This window comes from Capricornis sumatraensis, chromosome 7 (genome assembly GCF_032405125.1).
Source record: "Capricornis sumatraensis isolate serow.1 chromosome 7, serow.2, whole genome shotgun sequence".
Classification (NCBI taxonomy): domain Eukaryota; kingdom Metazoa; phylum Chordata; class Mammalia; order Artiodactyla; family Bovidae; genus Capricornis; species Capricornis sumatraensis.
The window spans coordinates 91072361-91096624 of NC_091075.1; the positions used below are offsets into that span (position 1 = coordinate 91072361).

The following is a 24264-nucleotide window of genomic DNA, read 5'->3' on the forward strand; positions in this document are numbered from 1 at the left end:
TGAGCGACTAACACTTTCACTTCTACTTTTTACTTTTAAGTAAATATGTAAGTGTAATAGTAATGTTATAGTAATGTATATAGAAAATGACAGTGACAAAATGTTTTCTCAAGTGAGATCCTAAAACAATAGCAACAGCAAGTGATAAAACTCTTTATTTGTATTTTGTTAGGCAAAACTTGAAAACAGTAATACAATCTGTCTTCTTTTAAGTTCTTTGAGAGCTGTGAGACTTGAGTAAGGTCAAGTAGAGAAGCTTTCTTATTAGAAAGAGTCAGTATAAACGGCCTTTCTGGTCTTTCAGTTTGCCAAGAAAAAAGCAATATAAGGCCAAGTTTTCCTCTGCTTTTCTCAATAAAAATAAATATGTGCAGAATGAAATCATCAAAAATAACTGCTTCCCTTTCTGTTTTATAGAGTCAGCTTATGGACTACATCTGCTCTAAACAGGCTATTCTATCTAGCAAATTCACTCCATGCTGTGAACTGCCAGAACCATTCCGAGGAGAATGCATTATCAACTCGGAAAATGATGACAAACCTGATCTCTCATCCCTGCCCCTTCGCAGGTTTACAGAAGATCAGTCTGTATGCAAACAATTCACTGACAAGCAAGATTTCTTCCTACAAAGGTAATAAGGCATTTTGTAAAACCTTAATAAAGGGATATTGTATTTATGGATTCTTTGGGAGAAATTGCAAACTTGAATGATGGCAGAGGCTAGTCAATATCAGTCAATGGTTAAATGGCCAAAAAGATATGCTCTGTAGAGTCCAAGGTGGCAGCTACTATTTGGTTCTAGCTACTTGTGGCCATCTGGGAATGTAGGCTTTGGGTGGTTGGATCAACTGCATTTGGAGGGGAGTTGAAGGTCTCTTGAGTTCTAAATGTAGAGAACCAATACAGGAATTTTTAAAAACAAAGTGAGTGTCAAGTGTGCAAGCTTTGCTTTGAGAGACTTAGAGTCATGTTTAAGTAAGGGCCTCAGATTAGTATGGCCAGCTTTTCTGATTATTTTAATACCTACTATCAAAGCCATTGCATAGCATTTCAAGATTAAAGAGATGGAATACTAACATCTCTGGTGCCCATGAAGAAGTACAAATTATTTGGGTCATAAAGCAAACTGATTTCAAGATGCAATATTAAGATAGTATTATTATGTGACTGAAATATTTCCAAAGTCACTGTGTAAAGTATTATTTGGAGAAACTAAATTCCAACAAAGTATAAAAATTTGAGTTTTCTTCAAAGTTTTCTCTTGAGTGACATTAGCTATATTTCTGCAATTACATTTGACATTGGCTTATAAAAGTAAATGTCACTATCTGAACTCACTTTCCCTAGACTTGCATTTGGTACTGAAAAAGTGGACAGGCACAACTTTGGGGAAATCACATTAGTCTGTGAGTTGGGATACCTGAGTTCCAGTCTAATTCAGTCATGTATCTGCTTTGAAATGCAGTTCAAGCCATTTAATTTCCCCAGGCTTTTAGGTTCCAACTATAAACTGAGGCAGTTAGATAAGGTCCCTCCTTAAGGCACTCCAAAGGTCCCTTCTGCAATTTTATGATTCCTTTAGAAGTATTCTAGAGTCCAAATTTCTCTTTCTCATAACCCAGAAGAAGGTATAGATTATGGACAAGGGGAAGATGGTGATTTAATACTTACAAAAATTGTAATATTTATAAAATCTAGCCTCAAAGGTCATTAGGAAAAATGTTTCATCTACACACTTGAAATGAATTTCTAGTAACAGCAAGGAGAGACCCTGAGCCAAGAACTAAAGCTTATCTAAATATTTTAGGATCAAGTTTGAATCTGCCCCTCACTGCTGTGTGACTTTGGAAAAATCACATAACTTTATTGATTTGGTTTCCTTATCTCAAAACATAGCCAGAAAATCCTCCCTGCCAGTCACCCCAAATTTTCAGATACCTTAAAGTCAGTTAAAATATTGAATAAATTGCATAGATGGCTTTTGAAAGAAAAATATGACTTCAGAAACTTACAGTTTACTCTCTAATTTGCTTCATGTGGAAACAGGTTTCTTTATGAATACTCAAGAAGACACCCAGAGTTGGCAGTTTCAGTCATTTTAAGAGTAGATACAGTATATCAAAGTTTACTGGGAAAAGGCTGTAAATTAGAAAATCCTCTGGAATGCTATAGCCATGGGGTAAATTCCTTTTATAAAAACCTATTTCTCATATTTGTGGTGTGATTACAAGTAGAGAGAAGTCCAGTGCTGTTAGTAGTGCCATGCTTTATAAGATAATTATGCATGTTCTGATTGCAAGCACTACACAGAAACTATGATTTCCATCTAAACCAAAGGTCACATCATTGCACAGCAGCAACTCTCTGTGTGAGTCACTGGCTTATAAATCCTGTGTTTTATGAAACATTCTCTGTGCAATTTTCTCTTTTAACTTTGCTTGGCCTGGTAGCAGGTAGCATGAAGGCATAGCCTGTTAGGGTGAGGGAAGGTTGACCATTTCCACCAAGCAGGCCTGGACACTGTCTCTATTTCAAGCCCGAAATCATACTGTTGCAGGCAGTGGCTCCTGTTGTGCAGTTGACATGAAAAAGCAGGTGACTTTCCAAATCTCTGACCACGTGATCTGTCATTCACAGGTTACCAGGAGCCAGGAGGTTCTGGCTTTTGTTATGCTAATGAGTGGCTTGGGCGTTTACAGAGAGGTGGGAATAGAGGGCGAAGGCACTTCTTGTTCTGTCTGAATCTAAGCAGGTACATCGGGCATCTTCCCGTTCTTGGAGAGAAAGCTGAATAAAGGTGATTTAGACTTCTGTAGGTTAACAGTGGTCCCCAACCTTTTTGGCACTAGGGACCCATTTCATGGATGACAATTTTTCCATGAACCGGCGTGGTGGGGAGGTGGGGGGAGATGGTTAGGATGATTCAAGCACACTACATTTATTGTGCACTTTATTTCTGTTATTATTATGAGGCTCCACCTCAGATTATCATGCACTGGATCCTGGAAGATCTAGTTAGCAACCTTTCAAGGCATCACCTGTAGATTTCATAATCACCCTTATTATGATAATAGCCCCTTATAGGAGGATGGGCGTTTAGAGTTTATAAAGTAGCTTTACAACCAGTGTCCTATTTTATCCTCATGGCAGCTTGGTAAGATAGATGGCAGAAGTACTAGCTACATTTTATAGATGAAAGTATTGGGTTTCAGAAGGTTCAAGTGACTAGCCCAGTACTTCTCGGGCAAGAAGGTTTAAATCCAGACAAACAGTTTGCAAATTGGGTAAAATTTTTACTATTGAACACTGCTTATTAGGATCAGGTGGACTGGGTCTGATTACTTAAGATGATAACCAGTGTTCCTAGCAAAGAGCTAAATCTGCAAGGCCAGTTGTATCTTCCCACTGGGATTTTATTTGCACTGTTCAAGAACTTTTTCAATTTGTATTTAGCTCTGAGAATTCCATGTGATTTCCTTCAATGTGTATTTGTGGAGTGCTTCACATCTGGCATGCGTTTTTAATAAACCTTACTTCTTAATATGTATCTTATCTACATCCATAGCCATATCTGTACTGTTTATATAAAAATGCTGTTATTAAAAATAACCAATATATACACACATATTCTGATCAATTGAACTCTGATCTATAAATTACTTTTAAGGACCTCTTTCTGGCTTGATGAAAGACTAGCTTCATCCTTGTAAAATATGCCATTTAAACCCACAAATGAGTTCACATCAGAGGAAACTAAATATCAATCTGGTTGTCCCACTTTTTTTCTCCACAAAGTACATGGCCATTCCTGTTATAGCAAAATGTGTTTTCTCAACATTTCCAAACTCACTGAGTAAATAAAACCCTGGGTTTAGTAAAACAGTTACATTAAACTATTACAGAAGATGATTTTGCAATCTAACCTCAAGATATATTGTCGCAATAATAGGCAAACACTGATTATCTTTATTTTTCAGGAAGGGATATTTCAAAGAGTGGTTCGTGAAAGCCATGAACGTGTGAAAAATCAGTGTGATTTACGTGAGAAATTAGGAGATAGTAACTTTCATGACAGGTATGCTTCTAAGATATTGTCCAGATTATGCTTGTTAGTTTTTGTTAACTTTTGCTGCTAAGAGTTGCTAAGAGTCTATATTCAACCTTAAAACCTCAGAGGCCAAGGAAAAAATCAGTTCCAAATTAACCCAGCCATCCTTATCTTGATAAGATACTTTACATAAACTTGTGTGCTTTTACTTTGCTTTTTGGTCCAGTTTCCAGATTCCAATCAATGCCCAGAGGTTAGGGAGCCAGCAGGCCCTGACCCTCCGTCTGCAATCTCATAGGAGCCTCTACCTTTCACCTGTACATTTAGCTTGGGGCTTTGCCTGCAATTTGGAGTCAAGGCTGCAACAGAGATCTAATCTAGGGTTGCTTTGTCAGTTTCAAACCAGGTCACTATAGCACTACAGTATTTTCACCATCAAGAGTGGAAATAAATGGGTACCTTAGTTATTAGTCTAGGGAGTGCACAAAAAAAACCTCTGTATGCAGAGAGCCTGGCAAATCCCATTTATGTCAAAGACTGTGTGCTCGGTCGCTTCAACTGTGTCCAACTCTTTGTGACCCTATGAACTGTAGCCCACCAGGCTCCTCTTTCCATGAGATTTTCCAGGCAAGAATACTGCGATTGTTTGCCATGTCCTTCTCCAGGGAATCTTCCCAACCCAGGCACTGAACCCAATTCTGTCTGGGTCTCCTGCATTGCAGGTGGATTCTTTACCCACTGAGACACTTGGGAAGCCCATGTTAAAGATTAAGTATCAAAACATAAGCCAATTTTCAGTAATATTTAAGATCTTACTAGTATAGTCTACTTAAAAGCAGAGTACTGGGGAAAAATTCAGTTTGATACAGTGTCCATAATATTGAACGTAAATGACTGGAATAATGGAACCAGAGAAACTATTCTCACTTCAGACAGAATATTTGTTTTTATCTTCTTTTTTAACTATTGTGTTTGTTAATGTCTAGTTTAAGGATTAGACCCATGGCTCTCAAACTTCAGAGTGCATCAAAACAACCTGGAGGATTTGTTGAAACACAGCTCTCCTCTAGAGTTTCTGAGTCAGTAAATCTGGGATGCTGCACGAGAATGCGTATTAATATTTCTAACAAGTACCCAAGGATACTGATACTGCCAATCCAGGGGTCATACTTTAAGAAGCAGCTACATTATTTCCCTAACTCCATTCTCATATAAATGCAATAAGTGATTCTGATATTCTATTGTCCTCAAATCCAGTTTGTAGTCATTCTCATTCAAATCTTTCCCTGAATTCCTCATTCCCCCCTACTGTCCTAGTTCAGGCCACCACACTCTCCCACTTGAATTACTGGCATGGGTTTTCCTTCCCTGACTCTGCCTCTTGCCACCTCCAATTGCTTCTTTAAATAGCAACCGTAATGATCTTAAAAGCATTGTAAAGCTGCCTCTAGAGTCAAGCTTTCTTCTTTCCCCTCTTCAATGTCCAATCCCCCCAGTTAAGGAAAACAAAATCTCACTCAGTGACTTTCTAAATGCTCCACTCTTACTTTTAATCCCCTTCCCATGGGTCATTTTTAGTTATCGTCAGGCTCTCAGCTCACATGTCATTTCCTCTGGGAGGCCTACCTGACCTCCCTGGGATGGAATTAGATGCCATTCCATGTATACCTATAGCATTCTGTGTTCCTCTCATCACACTGAGTGTACTGTTTTATCTCCCCAGCTAGGGTGTGAGCCCATGAGAGCAGGAAATGTTTCCTGATCACTGCTGTAGCTTCTGTTCCTACATATCACAGACAACCAAAACATGCCTTAAAGACCTGTGCATATATTTATTTCAGAAGCTGTTTACTTAGAGTCTGATTTTACAGTCACCCACATTAGCTATCATACAATCCTTGATCCTATGTAGAAAAAACTGGATCAGAGTGGAGCAATGTGTGGTGTGGAAAGAGAATTCTGGGTCTACTGAAGAAGCCACTGGACCACCAAGATAGGAACTAAAAGAAAAGACTTATGCCCAATTTAATAACTTGCTCATCCCACATCAGAGACAAATATCAGATGATGACAAACACTTTGTTCATTTGAGGCACAGAGTCATTGCCAGGAATAAGAAAACATTATTCTTTCAGGCTCGTAGTCCTTTATACGAAGAAAGCCCCGCAGCTGTCTGCTCAGGAGTTGATTGTACTCACGAAGAACATGGCAGCTGCCACCGCCAAGTGCTGCCCACTGAATCAAGAGCGCCAGTTTGTCTGCATGGAGGACTCGGTAAGCACATCCACATCCTTGGCTGCATGTTTGCCTGAACTCCAAGCCCCAGCATCAATCTCATGTCGGTGGACACTTCTGTGTCACTGCTGCTGCTGCTGCTAAGTCGCTTCAGTCGTGTCTGACTCTGTGCGACCCCATAGATGGCAGCCCACCAGGCTCCCCCATCCCTGGGATTCTCCACTAGACCCTAATAATTCTGTCCTTGGGAGAATTTCTTTCTGGCCGGTTCATGCCAATTGTCTTTGATTGACAGCAGTGGTAAGACTGTCACTTTGCAAAAACGGGATGTCAGATTCATCAGACCTTTGCCTGGATCATATCTCAAGATCTATTCCTTGGATTTTCAAGTCAACAAAAGTGATTTTGCTGATTTCAGACTAACTCATCCTAATCAAAAATGTAGTAAAAAACAGCCAGTTCTCCTCTGTGTATCTCCTTTACTCTCACACAATTATCATACTCACAACACCTTCAGCACCAGATGTATGAGTATTTTTTCTGATAAAATATAATTGTTTTGGTTGCAGATTTAAAATTTTTATTATCTAGCTCTGTCTTCCTTTTATTTTAAATTGTTATTAGCCATCATGCCTTCCTTAGGGAACTTGTGGTTTATATTTCTAAAACCTTGCTTTTAAGTGATCTCTTTGGTTACTGTGAAAATAGATAAACTTGTAAATTGGATGCTGATGCTCCGTGGTTTCAGCCACTTCCTCTCCACATACATAAGTGACAGGGTATTTGTGTGGTCATACTCAGCGGGGCATAGAGCAGGCTTGCAGTCAGCACTAGAGTAAGTATCAGACACCACAATGGGAGCAAAGCAAGGTGACTGTTCAATAAGGAGACAAGAAAATTAAAGAGGTAACTGGAAGAAGATTCAGGGATTCCTTTCACCATTCATTTATTCATTTTTTCCAATAATTCAACAAATGATTATACAGGATTTGCCATATACCAAGTTTGATGGTGGTTACCAATGTTCAGTTATAAAGCCTAGAAACACATTGGATTTGAGCTTTTTAAGTAAGAAATCCAATCATCAATCTTATATCTGGATCAAATGTAGCAGTTGTGTTGACCAGAGGCTTGATTTTAACTTGATGCAGCATAAAGAACTCCTGCCTCACTTGTCTGTAAACTGGGCTGGGAAGGAATTTGAGAGGTGGGGTCCAAGGGAATTCACCTTGAGGATAATAGGAAGGTGGAGGTCAAGGCTGAGAACTAGGCTTCATCTGACACTCTTGCTCTTTCCCAGATGATAAAATTCAGGTGAGTTTAGCAAAAACTAGAATTTGAGAATTGTTTTCTATGGATAAAAAAAATAATGCTAATGACCACAAAACTTATGGCTCTTATTGTAATTCTTTTCTGGGGAAGGCAAAGTTAATTCTTGGAGCTTTATGCAGAAGGCATGAGGCGGAGTCCATCAATGCTGCTGTGGGTCACTGCTGTGATGACTCGTATGCCTTCAGAAAGCCTTGCTTTGATGACCTGCAAGTCGATGGAACTTACATCTCTCCACCTTTATCCTGTGACCAAGTCATCAGCCTTAAAGAGGACTTGTGCAAAGCTCCAGAGGAGGAATTACAAACTGAAAAGCGGAAGTAAGGATCTTTCTGTACACACAGCAACAGCAATGACAGATACACAATTAACTGAAATCACTCCACCTCCTGACCATGGGACAGCTTCCCCTGTAGTGCCCACCCAACCTTCCCACTCCCCTCACAGGCTCCGCATCTTGTCCTCAGGAGAAAGGAGCCTGGGCCTCATAGTTCTTTCTCCCTCAAGATCAACAGAAGTGCTAGCTTACTTCTAATTAAGTTATTTATTCTAAGACTTGCTCTTGCAGGGTCTAAATATTATTAGTTCAAGAATATCATCTTTCCAAGTGAGGCCAAGTTTTTGTTGCCTTGAGAATAAACACATTCTTGTGGTCAGCAAGCACAAGGTTGTCACTTGCTCTGTTCTATCACAGTACTTAAATTCATAAACCAACTGACATTTGAAGTCCTTTCTTAGCTCCCAAAGTGAACTGATCACAAACTAGTCTTTAAAACTTTTCAGTAAGCATATGATGATCACTGTAACACTTAGTTAACCATTCTTTCTTTAGTCCTGGCTAATGTGAGCATGTAATACTTTACTTTCAGAGTTCAAGATTTGCTTTCCCTTGAGGAAATTTTCTGGTACAAATAGGCATCCTTTATATATGTCATCTTACCAAATCCTGATCACAGATTTAGGAGGTAGATAATATTATTACCTCATTTTAATTGTGAGGGAATTGAGGCTAAGAAGGCAAGAAGAACTGGGATGAGATCATGCAGTAGGTAATAAGTTGCTGAACTGGAATTGGTACCCAGGCTATTTGGCTCAGAGCACATATGCTTAACAACCAACATGTAGCTGTTAGTGTGTCCTTGTCAAAGGGTTATAATGCTGGTTATAATTTTTAAAACTTGAAACTCTTCATGTAAAGGCTAGATAATAAAAAGTATGAAATACTAGGAAGCATTCCTGTTCTGGTGAATTCATGGTGTTTTCTGTATGGAGAAAGCAATAACATAGAGACTGATAATGTAGAGATTTTTAGAACATTCTGGGAAAATACATACTGGGAAATAAGAGCCAGGCTGGACAAAGCCCTCCATTTCCTGGGAAGTGGTAGGGCCTCTCTCCTATATAGTTCTGGCTGATTGTCAAAGCCTAAGTCCTCATACACATGAAAAGAAAAAAAAAAAAAAGAAGAGTCTCCTGGAAGGAAAAGACAAAATTCAGCATGATTATAAAGAGAAGGCAGAAATAAAGTCGTGCGATAAGATAGAGAAAATAGAAAGAGAATGCTGGTTCAAGAGAAAAGAATTTAAAATCCAGTGAAGAAAAATGCAGGGTTGAAGGGTTAAGACTTAAGATAGAAGGGTTAGACATACTATAGTTAAAACTTAAGATTAGAGTGTGCTTCAAGTGAAAGGATGGATGGATGTAATGAAAATAAAAGATCAATATCATTGAGATGAAGAACCGGAAACAATTTGGTGTTGAGGATTAAAAATAGGATCTAAGATTTAAAAAGGCAAATTGAAAAATTGAAAACTGAAGGAATACATAGAATTAGGGGAATTTTTAATAGCAGTCAGGTTGAGAAGTAGAGAGATGGGAGGTGGAGGTGGGAGGAAGTGGAGAGGAGATAAATCCACTGCAAGCAGATCAGGAGTACCTGACAAGTTATGGGGGGTTTGGCGTTTAGCTTCCAAATGTCACGGAGTCCCCAGCTATGGAAAAGGCAGCTTTTATATTCGGAGTGTCAAGGAAAGGTAACACGATGCTGATACCTCTGTTCTAAATCTCATTCCCGGACTTGCATTCTCATAATGGGAGCCTTTTTCCCCACTTACCTACCCTACATCAGTGAGTGTTTCTTGTTTAGATAAGCTGCTTCTGTCTGCTCTGGAAGCTCAGTGGTCCCTCTGTTGGTGGCTCTGGGGAAGTGCATGCAGAAGCCAGCTGCAGTTCAGTTCAGTTCAGTTCAGTTGCTCAGTCCGGTCCGACTCTTTGTGACCCCATAAATCGCAGCACACCAGGCCTCCCTGTCCATCACCAACTCCCGGAGTTCACTCAAACTCATCTCCATCGAGTCGGCGATGCCATCCAGCCATCTCATCCTCTGTCGTCCCCTTCTCCCTCCTGCCCCCAATCCCTCCCAGCACCAGAGTCTTTTCCAATGAGTCAAGTCTTCCCATGAGGTGGCCAAAGTACTGGAGTTTCAGCCTTAGCATCAGTCCTTCCAATGAACACCCAGGGCTGATCTCCTTCAGAATGGACTGGTTGGATCTCCTTGCAGTCCAAGGGACTCTCAAGAGTCTTCTCCAACACCACAGTTCAAAAGCATCACTTCTTCAGTGCTCAGCTTTCTTCACAGTCCAACTCTCGCATCCATACATGACCACTGGAAAAACCATAGCCTTGACTAGACGGACCTTTGTTGGCAAAGTAATGTCTCTGCTTTTGAATATGCTGTCTAGGTTGGTCATAACTTTCCTTCCAAAGAGTAAGTGTCTTTTAATTTCATGGCTGCAATCACCATCTGCAGTGATTTTGGAGGCCCCCAAAATTAAGTCTTACACTGTTTCCACTGTTTCCCCATCTATTTCCCACAAAGTGATGGGACCAGATGCCATGATCTTCGTTTTCTGAATGTTGAGCTTTAAGCCAACTTTTTCACTCTCCTCTTTCACTTTCATCAAGAGGCTTTTTAGTTCCTCTTCACTTTCTGCCTTAAGGGTGGTGTCATCTGCATATCTGAGGTTATTGATATTTCTACCGGCAATCTTGATTCCAGCCTGTGCTTCTTCCAGCCCAGCGTTTCTCATGATGTACTCTGCATATAAGTTAAATAAGCAGGGTGACAATATACAGCCTTGACCTACTCCATTTCCTATTTGGAACCAGTCTGTTGTTCCATGTCCAGTTCTAACAGGATTGAGGAGAGCACAACAGTTCAGTGTGTCTGAGGCACAGGTGAACGAGAGGAAAGAAATTCTGGGGATTGAGACTTGAGGGGCAGGGAGGAGCCAAGCTATGAAGACACCTGCAATCCTAAAGCTTGTGAGGAAAGAGAAGAAGGGTACCTATGAGGGAGCCTGCCTACCTCCTCTGTCTTCTCTATTATTGTTTAATCTACAACTCAAATCCTCAGGGAAGTTATAAAAATGCTCATCCATTATTTACTGAATGAGTAAATGGGTAAATAGGTAAGAAGTTGTGACAATGTACCATCTATTGTGGGAATCAGGGAGAAGGGAGACAACTGTTGGAAACAACCAATAATTTGAAACAGACAGTTGCAAGTTGTGCTATTACTATAATTATTCGTTATCTTTGCCATCATTTGATGAAATAATTAATATAATTACTCATATTATTTTTGCCATTAATGTACGGGGTACCTTCAGTATGTCAGTTACTGTACTCAGTCTTTTAACAGTAATTTTTGGTCTTCACAAAAACCTTGCAAAGTACTGTTTGCTGTTGTTCAGTCACTAAGCCGTGTCTGACTCTCTGCGACTCCATGGACTGTAGCCTGCCAGCTTCCTCTGTCCATGGGATTTCCCAGGCAAGAATACTACAGTGCATTCCATTTCCTTTTCCGGGGGATCTTCCCGGACCAGCTATTGAACCTGCATCTCCTGCATTGGCAGGCGAATGCTATAGGTGCTCAAACTCTCTTTTTGTAGATGAGGGTCAGAGAGGCCAAGTATTTTACCCATCATCAGACACACTAGTGAGTGGAGGACCTAACTTGAGCTGAATTAAGTTTGACTGCAAAATTTGTGCCATTTTCATGACATTGGAAGGAAAGAGAAGTCCAGACTTTGCATGAACTTGTGGTAAAGCCTCTGCCCCTCCTGTACTGGCTTTGGCTACTTAGAGTTCTAAATTCATAGAAGCCCCAGTAGGTGCTGGAAAATAGGGTAGTCTCTCTATGTAGGTACACTTGGTGGTTAGTTTTTGTACCCTGGGGCTGAAGCTATCCTGTGCTTTAATAGGTTGGTCAGTGAATTTCAGCGTCATGAGCAATACTGGTTCTGTGGGAAAATATATTCTGAGACAAAATTCACCAAAATTCCAGTGGAAAATAGCCTATATTTCTCACTTTGAATAATCAATGTGTTAAAAACTGATAATTAGTATTCAAAGACAGTATCAACTGTTTTGACTATGCATCATACTTGAATGATACAGAAACACAAGGCAGTGTTTCCTCTCAAGTGGGATCAAGTTTAGGTCTAATGGGAAAGTTGAAAATGTGCATACATCAACTATACTTTAATCAAAAGTAATTTAGAAAAAGTCAAATATATGCAGAACAGTTGGATAGGAAAAGAAATGCTTATACTATTGTGCGGCTAAGTTGCTGCTAAGTCACTTCAGTCGTGTCCAACTCTGTGTGATCCCATGGACGGCAGCCCACCAGGCTCCCCTGTCCCTGGGATTCTCCAGGCAAGAACACTGGAGTGGGTTGCCATTTCCTTCTCCAATGCATGAAAGTGAAAAGTGAAAGTGAAGTCGCTCAGTCCTGTCCGACTCTTAGCGACCCCATGGACTGCAGCCTACCAGGCTCCTCCGTCCATGGGATTTTCCAGGCAAGAGTACTGGAGTGGGGTGCCATATTTCTTAGTAAAATTTTGATATATTTTATTTTTAAAATAATACATAATCACTGCAGAAAATTTAGAAAATACAGAAAAGAGAAGAAAACCATAATACTTTTATTCCAACACTGCAGAGATACCCATAATAAATATATATACAGTGTGGGAGTATAGAATGTCATACACGAATACAAGTTTACATTCCCGTGGTTGCCCTCTGTCCCTCCATCTATGGTTTGAATGCTTAATAATGCAAGCTTTGCACTCATGCTACTCCCTGCTTATACAGAGCTTCGGTTCCAGGAATTATGTCTGAGTCCTCAGGGGAGCGCTTAGGAAACTCCTGTCGCCTCACTCCCTGAATTCTCCAGGCATGATCCTTGGCCCCACTCCCACACAGGGAGTGTGATCAGCCACTGGGATCAGCCGTGCCCTCCAGGTACTGTGGTCTCCTGTTCAGCAGCAGACTACAACCCTTTCAAGGGATGACAAAGTTGCTTTATGTTTTGTTGTTCAGGGAAAAAATAATATCTTCCCCAGACCCCAGGATTGTACTTGTTTAGTCAGTGTTGTGGGAGAAGGCAATGGCAGCCCACTCCAGTACTCTTGCCTGGAAAATCCCATGGACGAAGGAGCCTGGTGGGCTGCAGTCCATGGGGTCGCTAAGAGTCGGACACAACTGAGTGACTTCACTTTCACTTTTCACTTGCATGCATTGGAGAAGGAAATGGCAACCCACTCCAGTTTTCTTGCCTGGAGAATCCCAGGGACAGGGGAGCCTGATGGGCTGCCATCCATGGGGTCACACAGAGTCGGACACGACTGATGCGACGCAGCACTGTGACTTCATGGTGTGCAGGACTTCAGTGATGGTACTCACAGAGCCCCCTTTCAAAGCGTTACCCTGATTCCACATAACTCAGAATCGAGTCTAATGGAGGCCCAGCTGGGGAACCGCTGAACTACTCCTGTCTTCTACGCCCAGGCCTTTCTTAACGGGCGGAAGTCTGTGAACCTGACTTCTTGTCTCAGGACAAGTTCTCATAAGTAGTTCTCAATCCTCAAGTGCTTTCTGAGAGGGAAGCTCACTGCACTGGCTTTTTATATTTGCTCAGAACTATACTATACCCAAGGAGTTGAAACTACTCCTACAAAGTGGAGATGACACAGAGCCTTATTTTAAGGAGGTGACAGAGGGAGTACATTAGGTAGCATTTATAAATTATCAGCACATTGTCTGAAACCTAGCAAATATCAATGCACTCAAAAGATGTTGGCTGTTTCATTGTTTTTTTTTTTTAATGTAGTTAAAAAACATAATGTACACGTTAGTCTTCAAAACAGCCATTTTAATGGTTTTTTAATATTCCAGTATGTAGGTACAATACTCAGCAAAAAAGAATCTGCCTGCAATTCAGGAGAGGTGAGCTTGATCCCAGAATTGGGAAGATCCCCTGGAGAAGCAAATAGCAACCTGCTCCAGTATACTTGGCTGGGAAATCCCATGGACAGAGGAGCCTGGCGGGCTTACAGTCCATGGGGTTGCAAAAGAATAGGATATGACTTAGTGACTAAACGACAACAAGAACACGTGGGTACAATAATGAATTAATTCCCTGTTGCTGGGCATGAAAATTGTTTTTAATTCCTAAGTGTCATAAATTGTGGCAATGAATATTTTTGTACATCTGTCTTTGTCCCCTCTCTGATTTTTCTTTCTAGATTCCCAGGACTTAGAATTAGGGGTTAACATGGAGTTAATTAGAATCTCCTAGTCCTTTGACTGTGTTTTGCTGGTGCTCAGAGGATACAGTGATTGCCTGCTTCTCAAACCCACCTCATATTGTATTAATAATAGTTTCTGAAAAGAAACTTGGCTTGTGTTTGCTTATTCTTTTCAGCCTTTCTGATGGTCCACCTTCGTCCATTATCAAGGCGGGGCTAGGGTGGAGGTGGGAGAGGGTGGAGGTGAAATGGGAAGGTCAGAGGCATGTTCAAAGGGCCATCCAGTTAAGCTAAGTATCTGTCCGATTGTTTAGAGGGATCAGCGTTCTACGGCCATCTGGCCAGAGCTGTTTTTGTGGGTCCTGTGGGCACCACTTGGATAAGCCAAGCCTGGGAGCTGCAGAGGGCCACCTTGGCTTGTCCATTGTTCCCAACTGCACTCCTGCTTCCCTGCCTGGGCTGCAGCTTGCTTTGCCCAGTGCCTGCGGTGGTGTCACATACACGTTGGAGACTTCACTGTGGACGACTGTCAGGCAGCAAAGGCTTGGTGGCATCTCAGACCAGGAGTCAGGCGACTCAGAGTCACCTTGCTTTGGACCAGCTGCCTGCACTGAGACCTCAGGGAGAAGAGAAGGGCTTGTCACTGGGCTGGACAGTGAGACTGATGCGGTGCACACCTGCTCTTCTGCTGGCTGGTCCTTCTTCACCATCATCTCTAGCTGATGGGAACTGGCACAAACTGTGTCTGCCAGCCACCCAGGGCAGCCCAGGTGGGGCGGGGCTGAAGTTCTCTGTCTTGTGATAGAAGACTTATACAATATCCTTAATTTTGCCTCTTGGTAGAAAAAGCCTAAAATATTAATATTTGTTTGATCCCTGGTTTAGAGTGTCATAGAAATAGCTACTTGAAGCTTTGAGATATTTTTATTATACCTGTTCACTAAATAAGGCCACTAGGTGTTTTCAATTTGAATTTGAAAATGAAGACCAAGCAAAGGTTTTTTGGGGGGTAAGCAATAATATATGGATTAAGGTACATTTTCCCTACTCTTCATACCTTGTTTTCTTTGTAGTTAAATCTTTCTTGATCAGAAAAAAAAGACAACATCTTTTATTAAATAGATAGACACTAGGTTGTAATTTTGGATATTCAAAGTGATTGAATAACTGACATGTATATGGTTGTTGGGAAACTATTCTATAAGAGACATCTGAGTTCACTGTCAAACTACTAAAGTTTCAAATTAGTGTATTGGCTTTATCATTAATAACATATAAAGGGCCCTCAATGTCCGGGTGTGTTATATTTGAAATATTTATTGGGAAGTTAGTTTTTTAGGATAAATGTTGTTCACAAGAAAATACTATAGGGAAAGCTAATGTATTGTATAACCTATTTTCTACCCAATGTAATAAAAATAGAAAAAAGTATTTGTCCTATTAATAATTACATAAGGATAATTAAATTTACTATAATAGGTATATTGATGAGATGTGCTTGAATAAAAATGTCGAATAAACATGAAGATGGAGATAGACATTGTGAAAACTGTAAGGACATCAGGTCATTTTCAGATCCTTTAAACTTGAGAGTGAGAGCTATGCAAAGGCGTGGGTGGTGTGCAGCTTTCAATAAGTAAGGCAGGTTTGCAAGGGGCCTTCTAGAACTCAGTGAGTGCTTGTTTTTTTTTTTTTTTTGCCACTCATTTCTTATTCAGACTCCTCAGCAACCTTGTCAAGCAGAAACCAAATGCAGCAGAGATGCAGTTCCAATCAATTATTGTGAATTTTGCTCACCTGGTGGAGATATGCTGCCAAGCAGAGAAAAGTGAAACGTGTTTCCAAGAAGAGGTATCCCTGTTTCCTTGTTTATTCTCTTAGCATTCTTAGGGGTTAAGTTTAAAAAAAATTCTCCGTTCTAGTCATGAATGGATTGGGAGAAAATCACAGTCTCAGTGGACTGGTGTAACTAAGTATTTTGGTTGAAGATAACTAATATTTATGTTCATTTGCAGAAACTAGGTGTGTTAGACACGAAAAGAGATAAACAGAAAGTCATTGATCTCAGATGAACTGAGATGTTTCGGATTAGGAGTGGGGGGAAGAAGGATGAGCAAGACTCTGGTCATTGTAGAGGAAAGGTGTCCGTGGAAATACAGAAAAATTTTAAACGAATAGCAGTTTAAAGGCCTGTCCGGGCAAGCTGTAGCTTTGTTTTAGAAATTTCTAGGGGCACAATCAGAAAGAGTCACTAAAGGTAGTTTGGGGCTTAACTAGGAAACCAGGTGAAAAGGATTGTATTTTCTCAGTGGTAGGTCATTAGGATAGGGGGTTGAAGAATAGAAAGAGAAACTACGATCAGAAAAAAGTGTCTCTGTGCATATCCACTAAACTGACTACCAGGTGATTGTTTTGTGTTATCAATCTAATTATATACAGTTAACAAGGAAATGACTTTTCATAAGATGGTAAAGTTGTGTGACTTAAATTTCTAAGAATATCATGCAGATCCTACTATCACTCTGAGGCACAGAAAATTCATGTAAATTCATGGAGTGGACCTCAATGGCCATTCTCCTGCAGATATGACGTGAGAAACAGAAATTTGGTTATAGTAGGTTATAGTGTCTGAGTAGAAGAATCCAAGTATATGGTTAAAAATATATATATAATAAAGGAGCCTTTACAGTCAAAACAGGTTGGGGCTAGTTAAGGCTGGGGTTTAGCAATGGCCTAGGGAAACATTTTCACAGGTAACAATTTTCACAAATGCCATAATTACCTTCAGCGGCTCTTTTCTGGGCTTCCCTCATAGCTCAGTTGGTAAAGAATCCGGCTGGCTCTTTTCTACTTTTTCAACAAAACTGTACATGTGCTTATGTTAAAAGTCACATATCTATAGTCTAAGCCAAAGAACTGGTGCTTTTGAGTTGTGGTGCGAGAAGACTCTTGAGAGTCCCTTGGTCTGCCATGAGATCTAACCAGTCAATCCTAAAGGAAATCAATCCTGAATATTCATTGGAAGGACTGATGTTGAAGCTGAAGCTCCTTTACTTTGGCCACGTTATGCAAAGAGCTGACTCACTGGAAAAGACCTTGATGCTGGGAAAGATTGAAGGCAAAAGGAGAAGAGGGAGGCAGAGGATGAGATGGTTAGATAGCATTACTGATTCAATGGACATGAATTCAAGCAAACTCCAGGAGACAGTAAAGGGCAGGGAAGCCTGGTATGCTGTAGGCCATGGCATCGCAGAGTCAGACAGCACTTCGTGACTGAATAATAGCCATAATCTGTGGCTCAGCTGGTAAAAAAATCCACATCCAATGTGGAAGATCTGGGTTTGATCCCTGGGTTGGGAAGATCCCCTGGAGAAGGGAAAGGCTACCACTCCAGTATTCTGGCCTGGAGAATTCCATGAACTGTTTAGTCCATGGGGTGGCAAAGAGTTGAACACCACTTAGAGCCTTTCACTTTCACTTTCATAGCCTTGACAAAAAGGTAGTCAAGCTACCGCCCTCTGGCTAACTTAGCTTCACTCCCTGTTTATGTAAATAAGGTTGGGTGGGCACACAGCCCTGCCCATTTATTTACATGTTGTCTACGGCTTCTTAAAACAGCAGAATTGAATAGTTGTAAAATTGAGTAGTTGTGACAGAGACTGAATGAACTACAGAGTTCCAAATATCTGGCTGTTCACAATAAGAACTTTGCTGACTGCCAGACTAGCTGATACACAAAATGAAAACAGTCACAAATGTTCACTTTTTCATTTTAAAGCCCTTTTACTTTTTGTATTTAGAAAACACATTGCTACCTGAGTAACAACAGTAATAATAATAACAACTATTGTAGTTTTATTATATATCTTATATATTATATATATTACAGTTAATAATATTGTAATATCTTTGTATGGGGAAGAAGGTGGTCAAAAAGTACAAACTAGCAATCAGTTATGAGGGAAACAAATGCCAGGGATATGATTTGCAACATGATAAATATAATTAACATTTGTTCTTGTTGTTCAGCTGCTGAGTCGTGTCTGACTCTTTGCAACCCCACGGCCTGCAGCACGCCAGGCTTCTGTTGTCCTTCACTATCTCCCGGAATTTGCTCAAATTCATGTCCATTGAGTCAGTTATGCTACCTAACCATTTCATCCTCTGTCACTCTCTTCTCTTTATGCCTTCAGTCTTTTCCAGCTTCAGTGTCTTTTCCAATGAGTCAGCTCATAAACCCTTTTTCAGAAAGGCCTGTACTTAAGAATTCCCTAGAGAATGTTCTTGCTCTTGAACAGGAATACTTCTTGCTGGAACTACTTCACCAATAACATGATAGGAAGATTTCTGTGTGCTTTTTCCGACACTTTTTGTCGAACAGCAACCTTCAACTTAATGGTTGAAAAGCCCAAATTTCCTCCCTTCCCTCTCTGCTTTAGGATTTCTCCACATATTAAGGAAGCAACTAGGAGCTATCTGAAGAATATATCATATTAACTATCATTTGCTAGATTAACTTCTTCAGATAAAAAATGCTTATTATCTGTAATTATACATCATCTATAACGTTTCATGAATTTTATTTCCTTATGATTATTCTAAGGCAGTGATTCTGGAATATTTGTGTGCATCAGAGTTGCTTGGAGGGCAACTTCTCTTTTGTTAAAAGAAAATCAGTGTTTTTTACTCACAGGATTTCTGATCAATAGATCAATAGATCTGGGGTGGGGTCTGGCAAGTTCCCAGGAGCTGCTGATGCTATGGTTTGGAGAACACTTGAGGAACCACTTTAGGGTGAAAAAAGATAATCATAAACTAGTCCCCCGTCCCCTCCCAATATTTTCATATATCTAACTCCTAGTGAGAAGTTGGAACCAAGGACAGTAACAAAAATAATGAAGCAATTGAAAAGTAACCTGTTTATGAAAAGAAGTGAAAGAATTTGGGGACATTAAATAAAAAAGGTAAGACTGGAATATTAAAAAATAACATTATGTTATATGAATAGGCTTAGCCAAAAATACAGGACTATATAATCGAAAATATAGAATATAGGAATATAATATCTTGGAATCTTATCAGCAAGAATTTGTGTGACTCTGTGTGTGTCTCTTTGTGGAAGAGGCCTAGGTTTGACTGTAGGGCAAAGGAATAATTCCTAGTGACTCTGGGAGTCTCCAAAGTCCCCCAAGTAAAGTCTGTGTGTGCTTGGTTGTGTCCGACTCTTTGTGACCCCATGGACTGTAGCCCACCAGGCTTCTCCGTCTATAGAATTTTCCAGGGAAGAATATTGGAGTGGGTTGCTGTGCCCCTCTCCAGTGGATCTTCCCAACCCAGGGATGGAATGAGAATCTCCTGTGTCTCCTCCATGAGCAGGTGGATTCTTCACCACTGTGCCACTTGTGAAGCCTTAGAGGTGATGAGGCTTACCCGATTAGCAGTCTGTAGATTTTCCAGTTAGACTAACTGCTGCAGGGACCTACAGGCATTTTCTTTGTTTGAATAGTAAATTATGTGAACCTGTTCTGTCTGCTAAAAGATAAAGTGGGCAGGCTTGAAGACTGCCTTTCTAGCTATGACTGGTGGGAGGATAAAACATTTTTAGACAAGATGGAAGACATTCTGAGAAGTAAACCAGAATGCAGGAAAATTCTAGGGAGAAAAAAGTGAGCCGAAGTTAATGTTGGAATGTTAATAAGAATAAGAATGAAACGAAAGGAAGGAATAAAATAAGAAACTCAGCCATACAAGGTGAATTGAATCTTCCAAAGAAAAGGAATCTCATGTTTCATGAGGTAATAATGTGAATTGCAGGCATCAGCAGTTTTAAGAAGAAAAATACTCAGGTCAGAGGGGAATGATAATTATAGCCTGAAATAATTATCTGTCAGCCAACAGAATATAACATAGAAAAATGTTAACAAGAAGTAGCAGAAATTTGGGCAGGTTGAAATGATAGTTTGAAAAATAATATATAAAATTTAATAATAAAAAAAGCAGTGCTCTGCTTTTAGTTGTGACTCAACACAAGTTCATGTGAAAAGACTTGCTGTTTTAAGTTAGCCTCTGCTTACAGTTTGATGGGTCTACTATTAAAGCTACTGCAATCCTGGGATGCATTTCTGGAGAAAAAGCAAGGATCAGAGTAAGCAATGTGATATCTCGATCATATGGATAAAGTCATTCTGAGATACTGCATTTAGTTTCTTTTATAAGTAACACATGAACATGAGTAAAGCAAGAGTTCAGACAGAAAAGCAGGGTACATTTCCCATTCCCAAAAGATAAGCAATTTAAATCTTCCCTATTAGTACTCCTAGCGATTAGTGTTATTACTTTAGTAACTTCTTAAAATATTGCTATCACTTAAAGAATATAGTGTGTTTACACTGACTTCAACAATACCACTCGTAGACTTTTAATATATTTTTAGGTAAAGTGTTTTTCTTTTATTGATTATATTCTTCCTTGGTTCTTACACTTCAGTCAGCATTTAGTGATTTTCCACAACATAATTAACACCTAAATTTCCTTAATTTCTTTGCCAGCTTTCCTTTTTAAAGCTATGCCATTATTTCCACACACCCTAGGTTTGTTATCCTGCTTTGTTAATGTAAGGTGTATGTGTGCTAAGTTGCTTCAGTTGTGTCTGACTCTTTGCAACTGGCTCCTCTATCCATGGAAATTCTCCAAGCAAGAATACTGGAGTGGGTGGCCACGCCCTTCTGCAAAGTGCATGGAGTGTACAGTTTGTCAATAGTTGATGCTAACAACTGGAAACCAATAAATAGTATATTCAATAGTGCGTTTAACTTTAATGTTATTTACAGCCATACAATGAATGGATTAGTTCAACAACTTATCTGGTATTGCTTTAAAAATACCAATATTAATGGAGTCTTTTTTCTTATTGTCAAATGCAGAAAATATGCCACATTTGTTTAGTTTTACATATTTGGACTATGATTTCCTAATACATCCTTCTTTCTTGAGAGGTTCTAATTACCTTTCTTTTTCCATATTGAGAAACAAAACATCTGCTTTCATCATACCGCTAAGTTGTATCAGGTCTTAATCATACAGTTTTTGTAATAGAATATTCTATCATCTTAAAACTATATTTGAAAAGTCCTCTGACTTACTCTTTCAGTTTGGACCTAGTTATTTCTAGAATTGACTATCCATGGAAAGTTTCTTCCTAGTGTGAAGTGAAGTGAAGTGAAAGTCACTCAGTTGTCTGACTCTTTGCAATCCCATGAACTAGCCCAAAGAATTCTCCAGGCCAGAATACTGGAGTGGGTAGCCTTTCCCTTCTCCAGGGGATCTTCCCAACCCAGGGATTGAACCCAGGTCTCCTGCGTTGCAGGCGGATTCTTTAGCCACAAGGGGAGGCCAAGAATACTGGAGTGAGTAGCCTATCCCTTCTCAAGGGGATCTTCCTGACCCAGGAATCCAACCGGGGTCTCCTTCATTGCAGGCAGATTCTTTACCAACTGAGCTATCAGGGAAGCCCCTCTTCCTAGTATAACTTTGGGTAAAACGGACTATTTCTAAAATTCCATTTTATGTTTTTTCTTGAATTCTATTAAGTTTTTCTGGGCTAAATTCTTAAGCATGTAATGTATTTATGTATTTTTTCAGCATGGGCACCCAGGAGAAAAACTTTTGGTGTCCTTATATGTTTAAATTATTATTTTATCCATATATTTACACAGCTTTGTTTTTTAGCTGTATGTTAGCTTGAATTCTTTAGTTGTAAATAATATGGTCAAATTCTGGATAACTTAAGTAAAAAATAGTATATTGAAAAGACAGTAGTGATTTCAGAAATCTTAAGGGAGCTTTAGAAAATGGACTGAGCAGCAGGTAAGAACAGAAGTAGCTCAGAAATCAGTGACTTTCTGGTCTTTTACTGCTGGAATATCTCTACATGTTGCTATTCTGAGCTCCTATCTCTGCATTTTGAGATGTTGATTAATATCATATCAATGACTTTATTTTTCAGAAGTTCATCAACAGCTCTTACATTGATGGTAGGTTTTTCAATAGGCTTTATTCTTTCTGGTATATTGCTACTATTATTGAATTGGGACTTCAAAAGAGATGAAAGGATGTTGGCAAATTGCTATATCCTAGAATGTGGAGTCTTGAAAAGTATGTCGCAGGATGTGGAGAAATAGACAAGCAATATTTATTCCAAAGTTCAGACGGATGATAGGTTAGTAGCCTCCTATGTGGACAACATATGGACTTGGGAGAAAATATTTGTAAACAATGCTACTGACAAGGGATTAATTTTCAAAATACACAAACAGTTCATACAGCTTCATATCAAAAGATCAAATAACCCAATCAAAAAGTGAGCAGAAGACCTAAATAGATATTTCTCCAAAGAAGACATACAAATGGCTAGCTGGAAAAGATGCTCAATATTGCTAATTATCAGAGAAATGTAAATCAAAGCTACAGTCAGGTATCATCTCACACCATTCAGAAAGGCCCTCATTAAAAAGTCTACAAATAAGAAATGCTGGAGAGAAAACAAAGGAATCCTCCCTCACTATTGGTAGAAATGTAAATTGGTGCAGCCACTAAGAAAATAATATGGCGTTTCCTTTAAAAATACTAAAAGGAGACCTACCATGACCCCACAATCCCACTCCTAGGCATATATCCAGAAAAGATGAAAACTCTAATTTTTCAAAGATACATGCACCGCAGTTCATAGCAGCACTATTTACAATAGCCAGGAATGGAAGCAATATAAATATACCCACTAACAGATGAATGGAAAGGAGATGTGATATATATACACACACACACAATGGAATGTTACTAAGTCATGAAAAGAGTGAAGTAATGCCATTTGCAGCAACATGGATGGGCCTAGAAATCATCATACAAGGCGAAGTAAGTCAGATGGAGAAAGACAGATAGCATTCGATATCACTTCTATGTGGAATCTAAAAAAATGATATAATTGAATGTATTTCCTAAAGAGAAATAGACTCACAGACATAGAAAACAAACAATGATTGCCAAAGGGGATAGCAGGGGGTGGAAGGAGATAAACTAGGAGTTCCAGATTAATATATACATACTACTGTGTATAAAATAAACAAGAACCTACTGTATGGCACTGAGAAATATATTCACTGTATTGTAATAACTTATAATGGAAAAGAATCTGAAAAATAATAAATAAGAGAACTTCACTGGTGGTCAGTGACTAAGACTCTGTGCTCCCAAAGCAGGGGGCCTGGATTTGATCCCTGGTCAGGGAACTAGATTCCACATGCTGCAACTGAGAATCTGCATGCTGCAATGAAGATTAAAGATCTGTGTGCTCCAACTAAGACCTGGCAAGCCAAATAAATACATAAATATTTTTAAAAGATACATGTGTATGTACACACACACACAGACACACATATGGGCTTCCCAGGTGGCTCAGTGGTAAAGAATATTCCTGGCAAAGCAGAAGCCACAGGTGACTCAAGTTGCATCCTTGGGTCAGGAAGATCCCCTGGAGAAGAAAATGGCAACCCACTCCAGTATTCTTGCCTGGAGAATTCCATGCACAGAGGAGCCTGCTGGGGTGCAGTCTATGGGGTTTCCAACAGTTGGACACAACTCAGTGACTGAGTACATATGTACTATGGGATTACCCTAGAGCTGTTTTAAAATGCAATGTGAAGCTGATGTTGATTGTTCATTTTCACTCTGCAGCAAAAGAGTGCCATACTTTAGTGAGAAGGAAGCAAATTTTTATTTAGCCAAATCTGGGGTCTTGAACGTAGGTGTCATTGCAGTGAATTAAGTCCTTAAACTAAGGGACTAGGCCTATGAGCAATTCTATTCTAAGACCTTGAGTCATGGGCATATTGGGATATATCTCAGGCATGCAACAGGGAAGTCTTAAAGATTTTCTATTTGGGGATCAGAGCTGTTTAGCTGTGTTCTCTTTCTCACAGATGTGCTTATTTGCTTTATTTTATTTTATTTTTTAGGGGTCCAAACTGATTGAAAAGTGCCAGCTTCTTTTGGGAGGCTAA

General features: G+C 39.7%; 1 protein-coding gene across 1 annotated transcript in view; it reads left to right on the forward strand.

Annotated features, from left to right (window-relative positions):
- The window catches only part of LOC138081853 (alpha-fetoprotein-like), a 47948-nt gene extending 23684 nt beyond the window's left edge, over positions 1-24264 (forward strand). Inside the window, exons 8-14 of the mRNA XM_068974967.1 lie at positions 418-632; positions 2048-2180; positions 3979-4076; positions 6185-6323; positions 7707-7933; positions 15928-16060; positions 24220-24264. Of these exons, the coding sequence (XP_068831068.1) occupies positions 418-632; positions 2048-2180; positions 3979-4076; positions 6185-6323; positions 7707-7933; positions 15928-16060; positions 24220-24264 (990 nt within the window). The remainder of the gene's footprint in view (positions 1-417; positions 633-2047; positions 2181-3978; positions 4077-6184; positions 6324-7706; positions 7934-15927; positions 16061-24219) is intronic.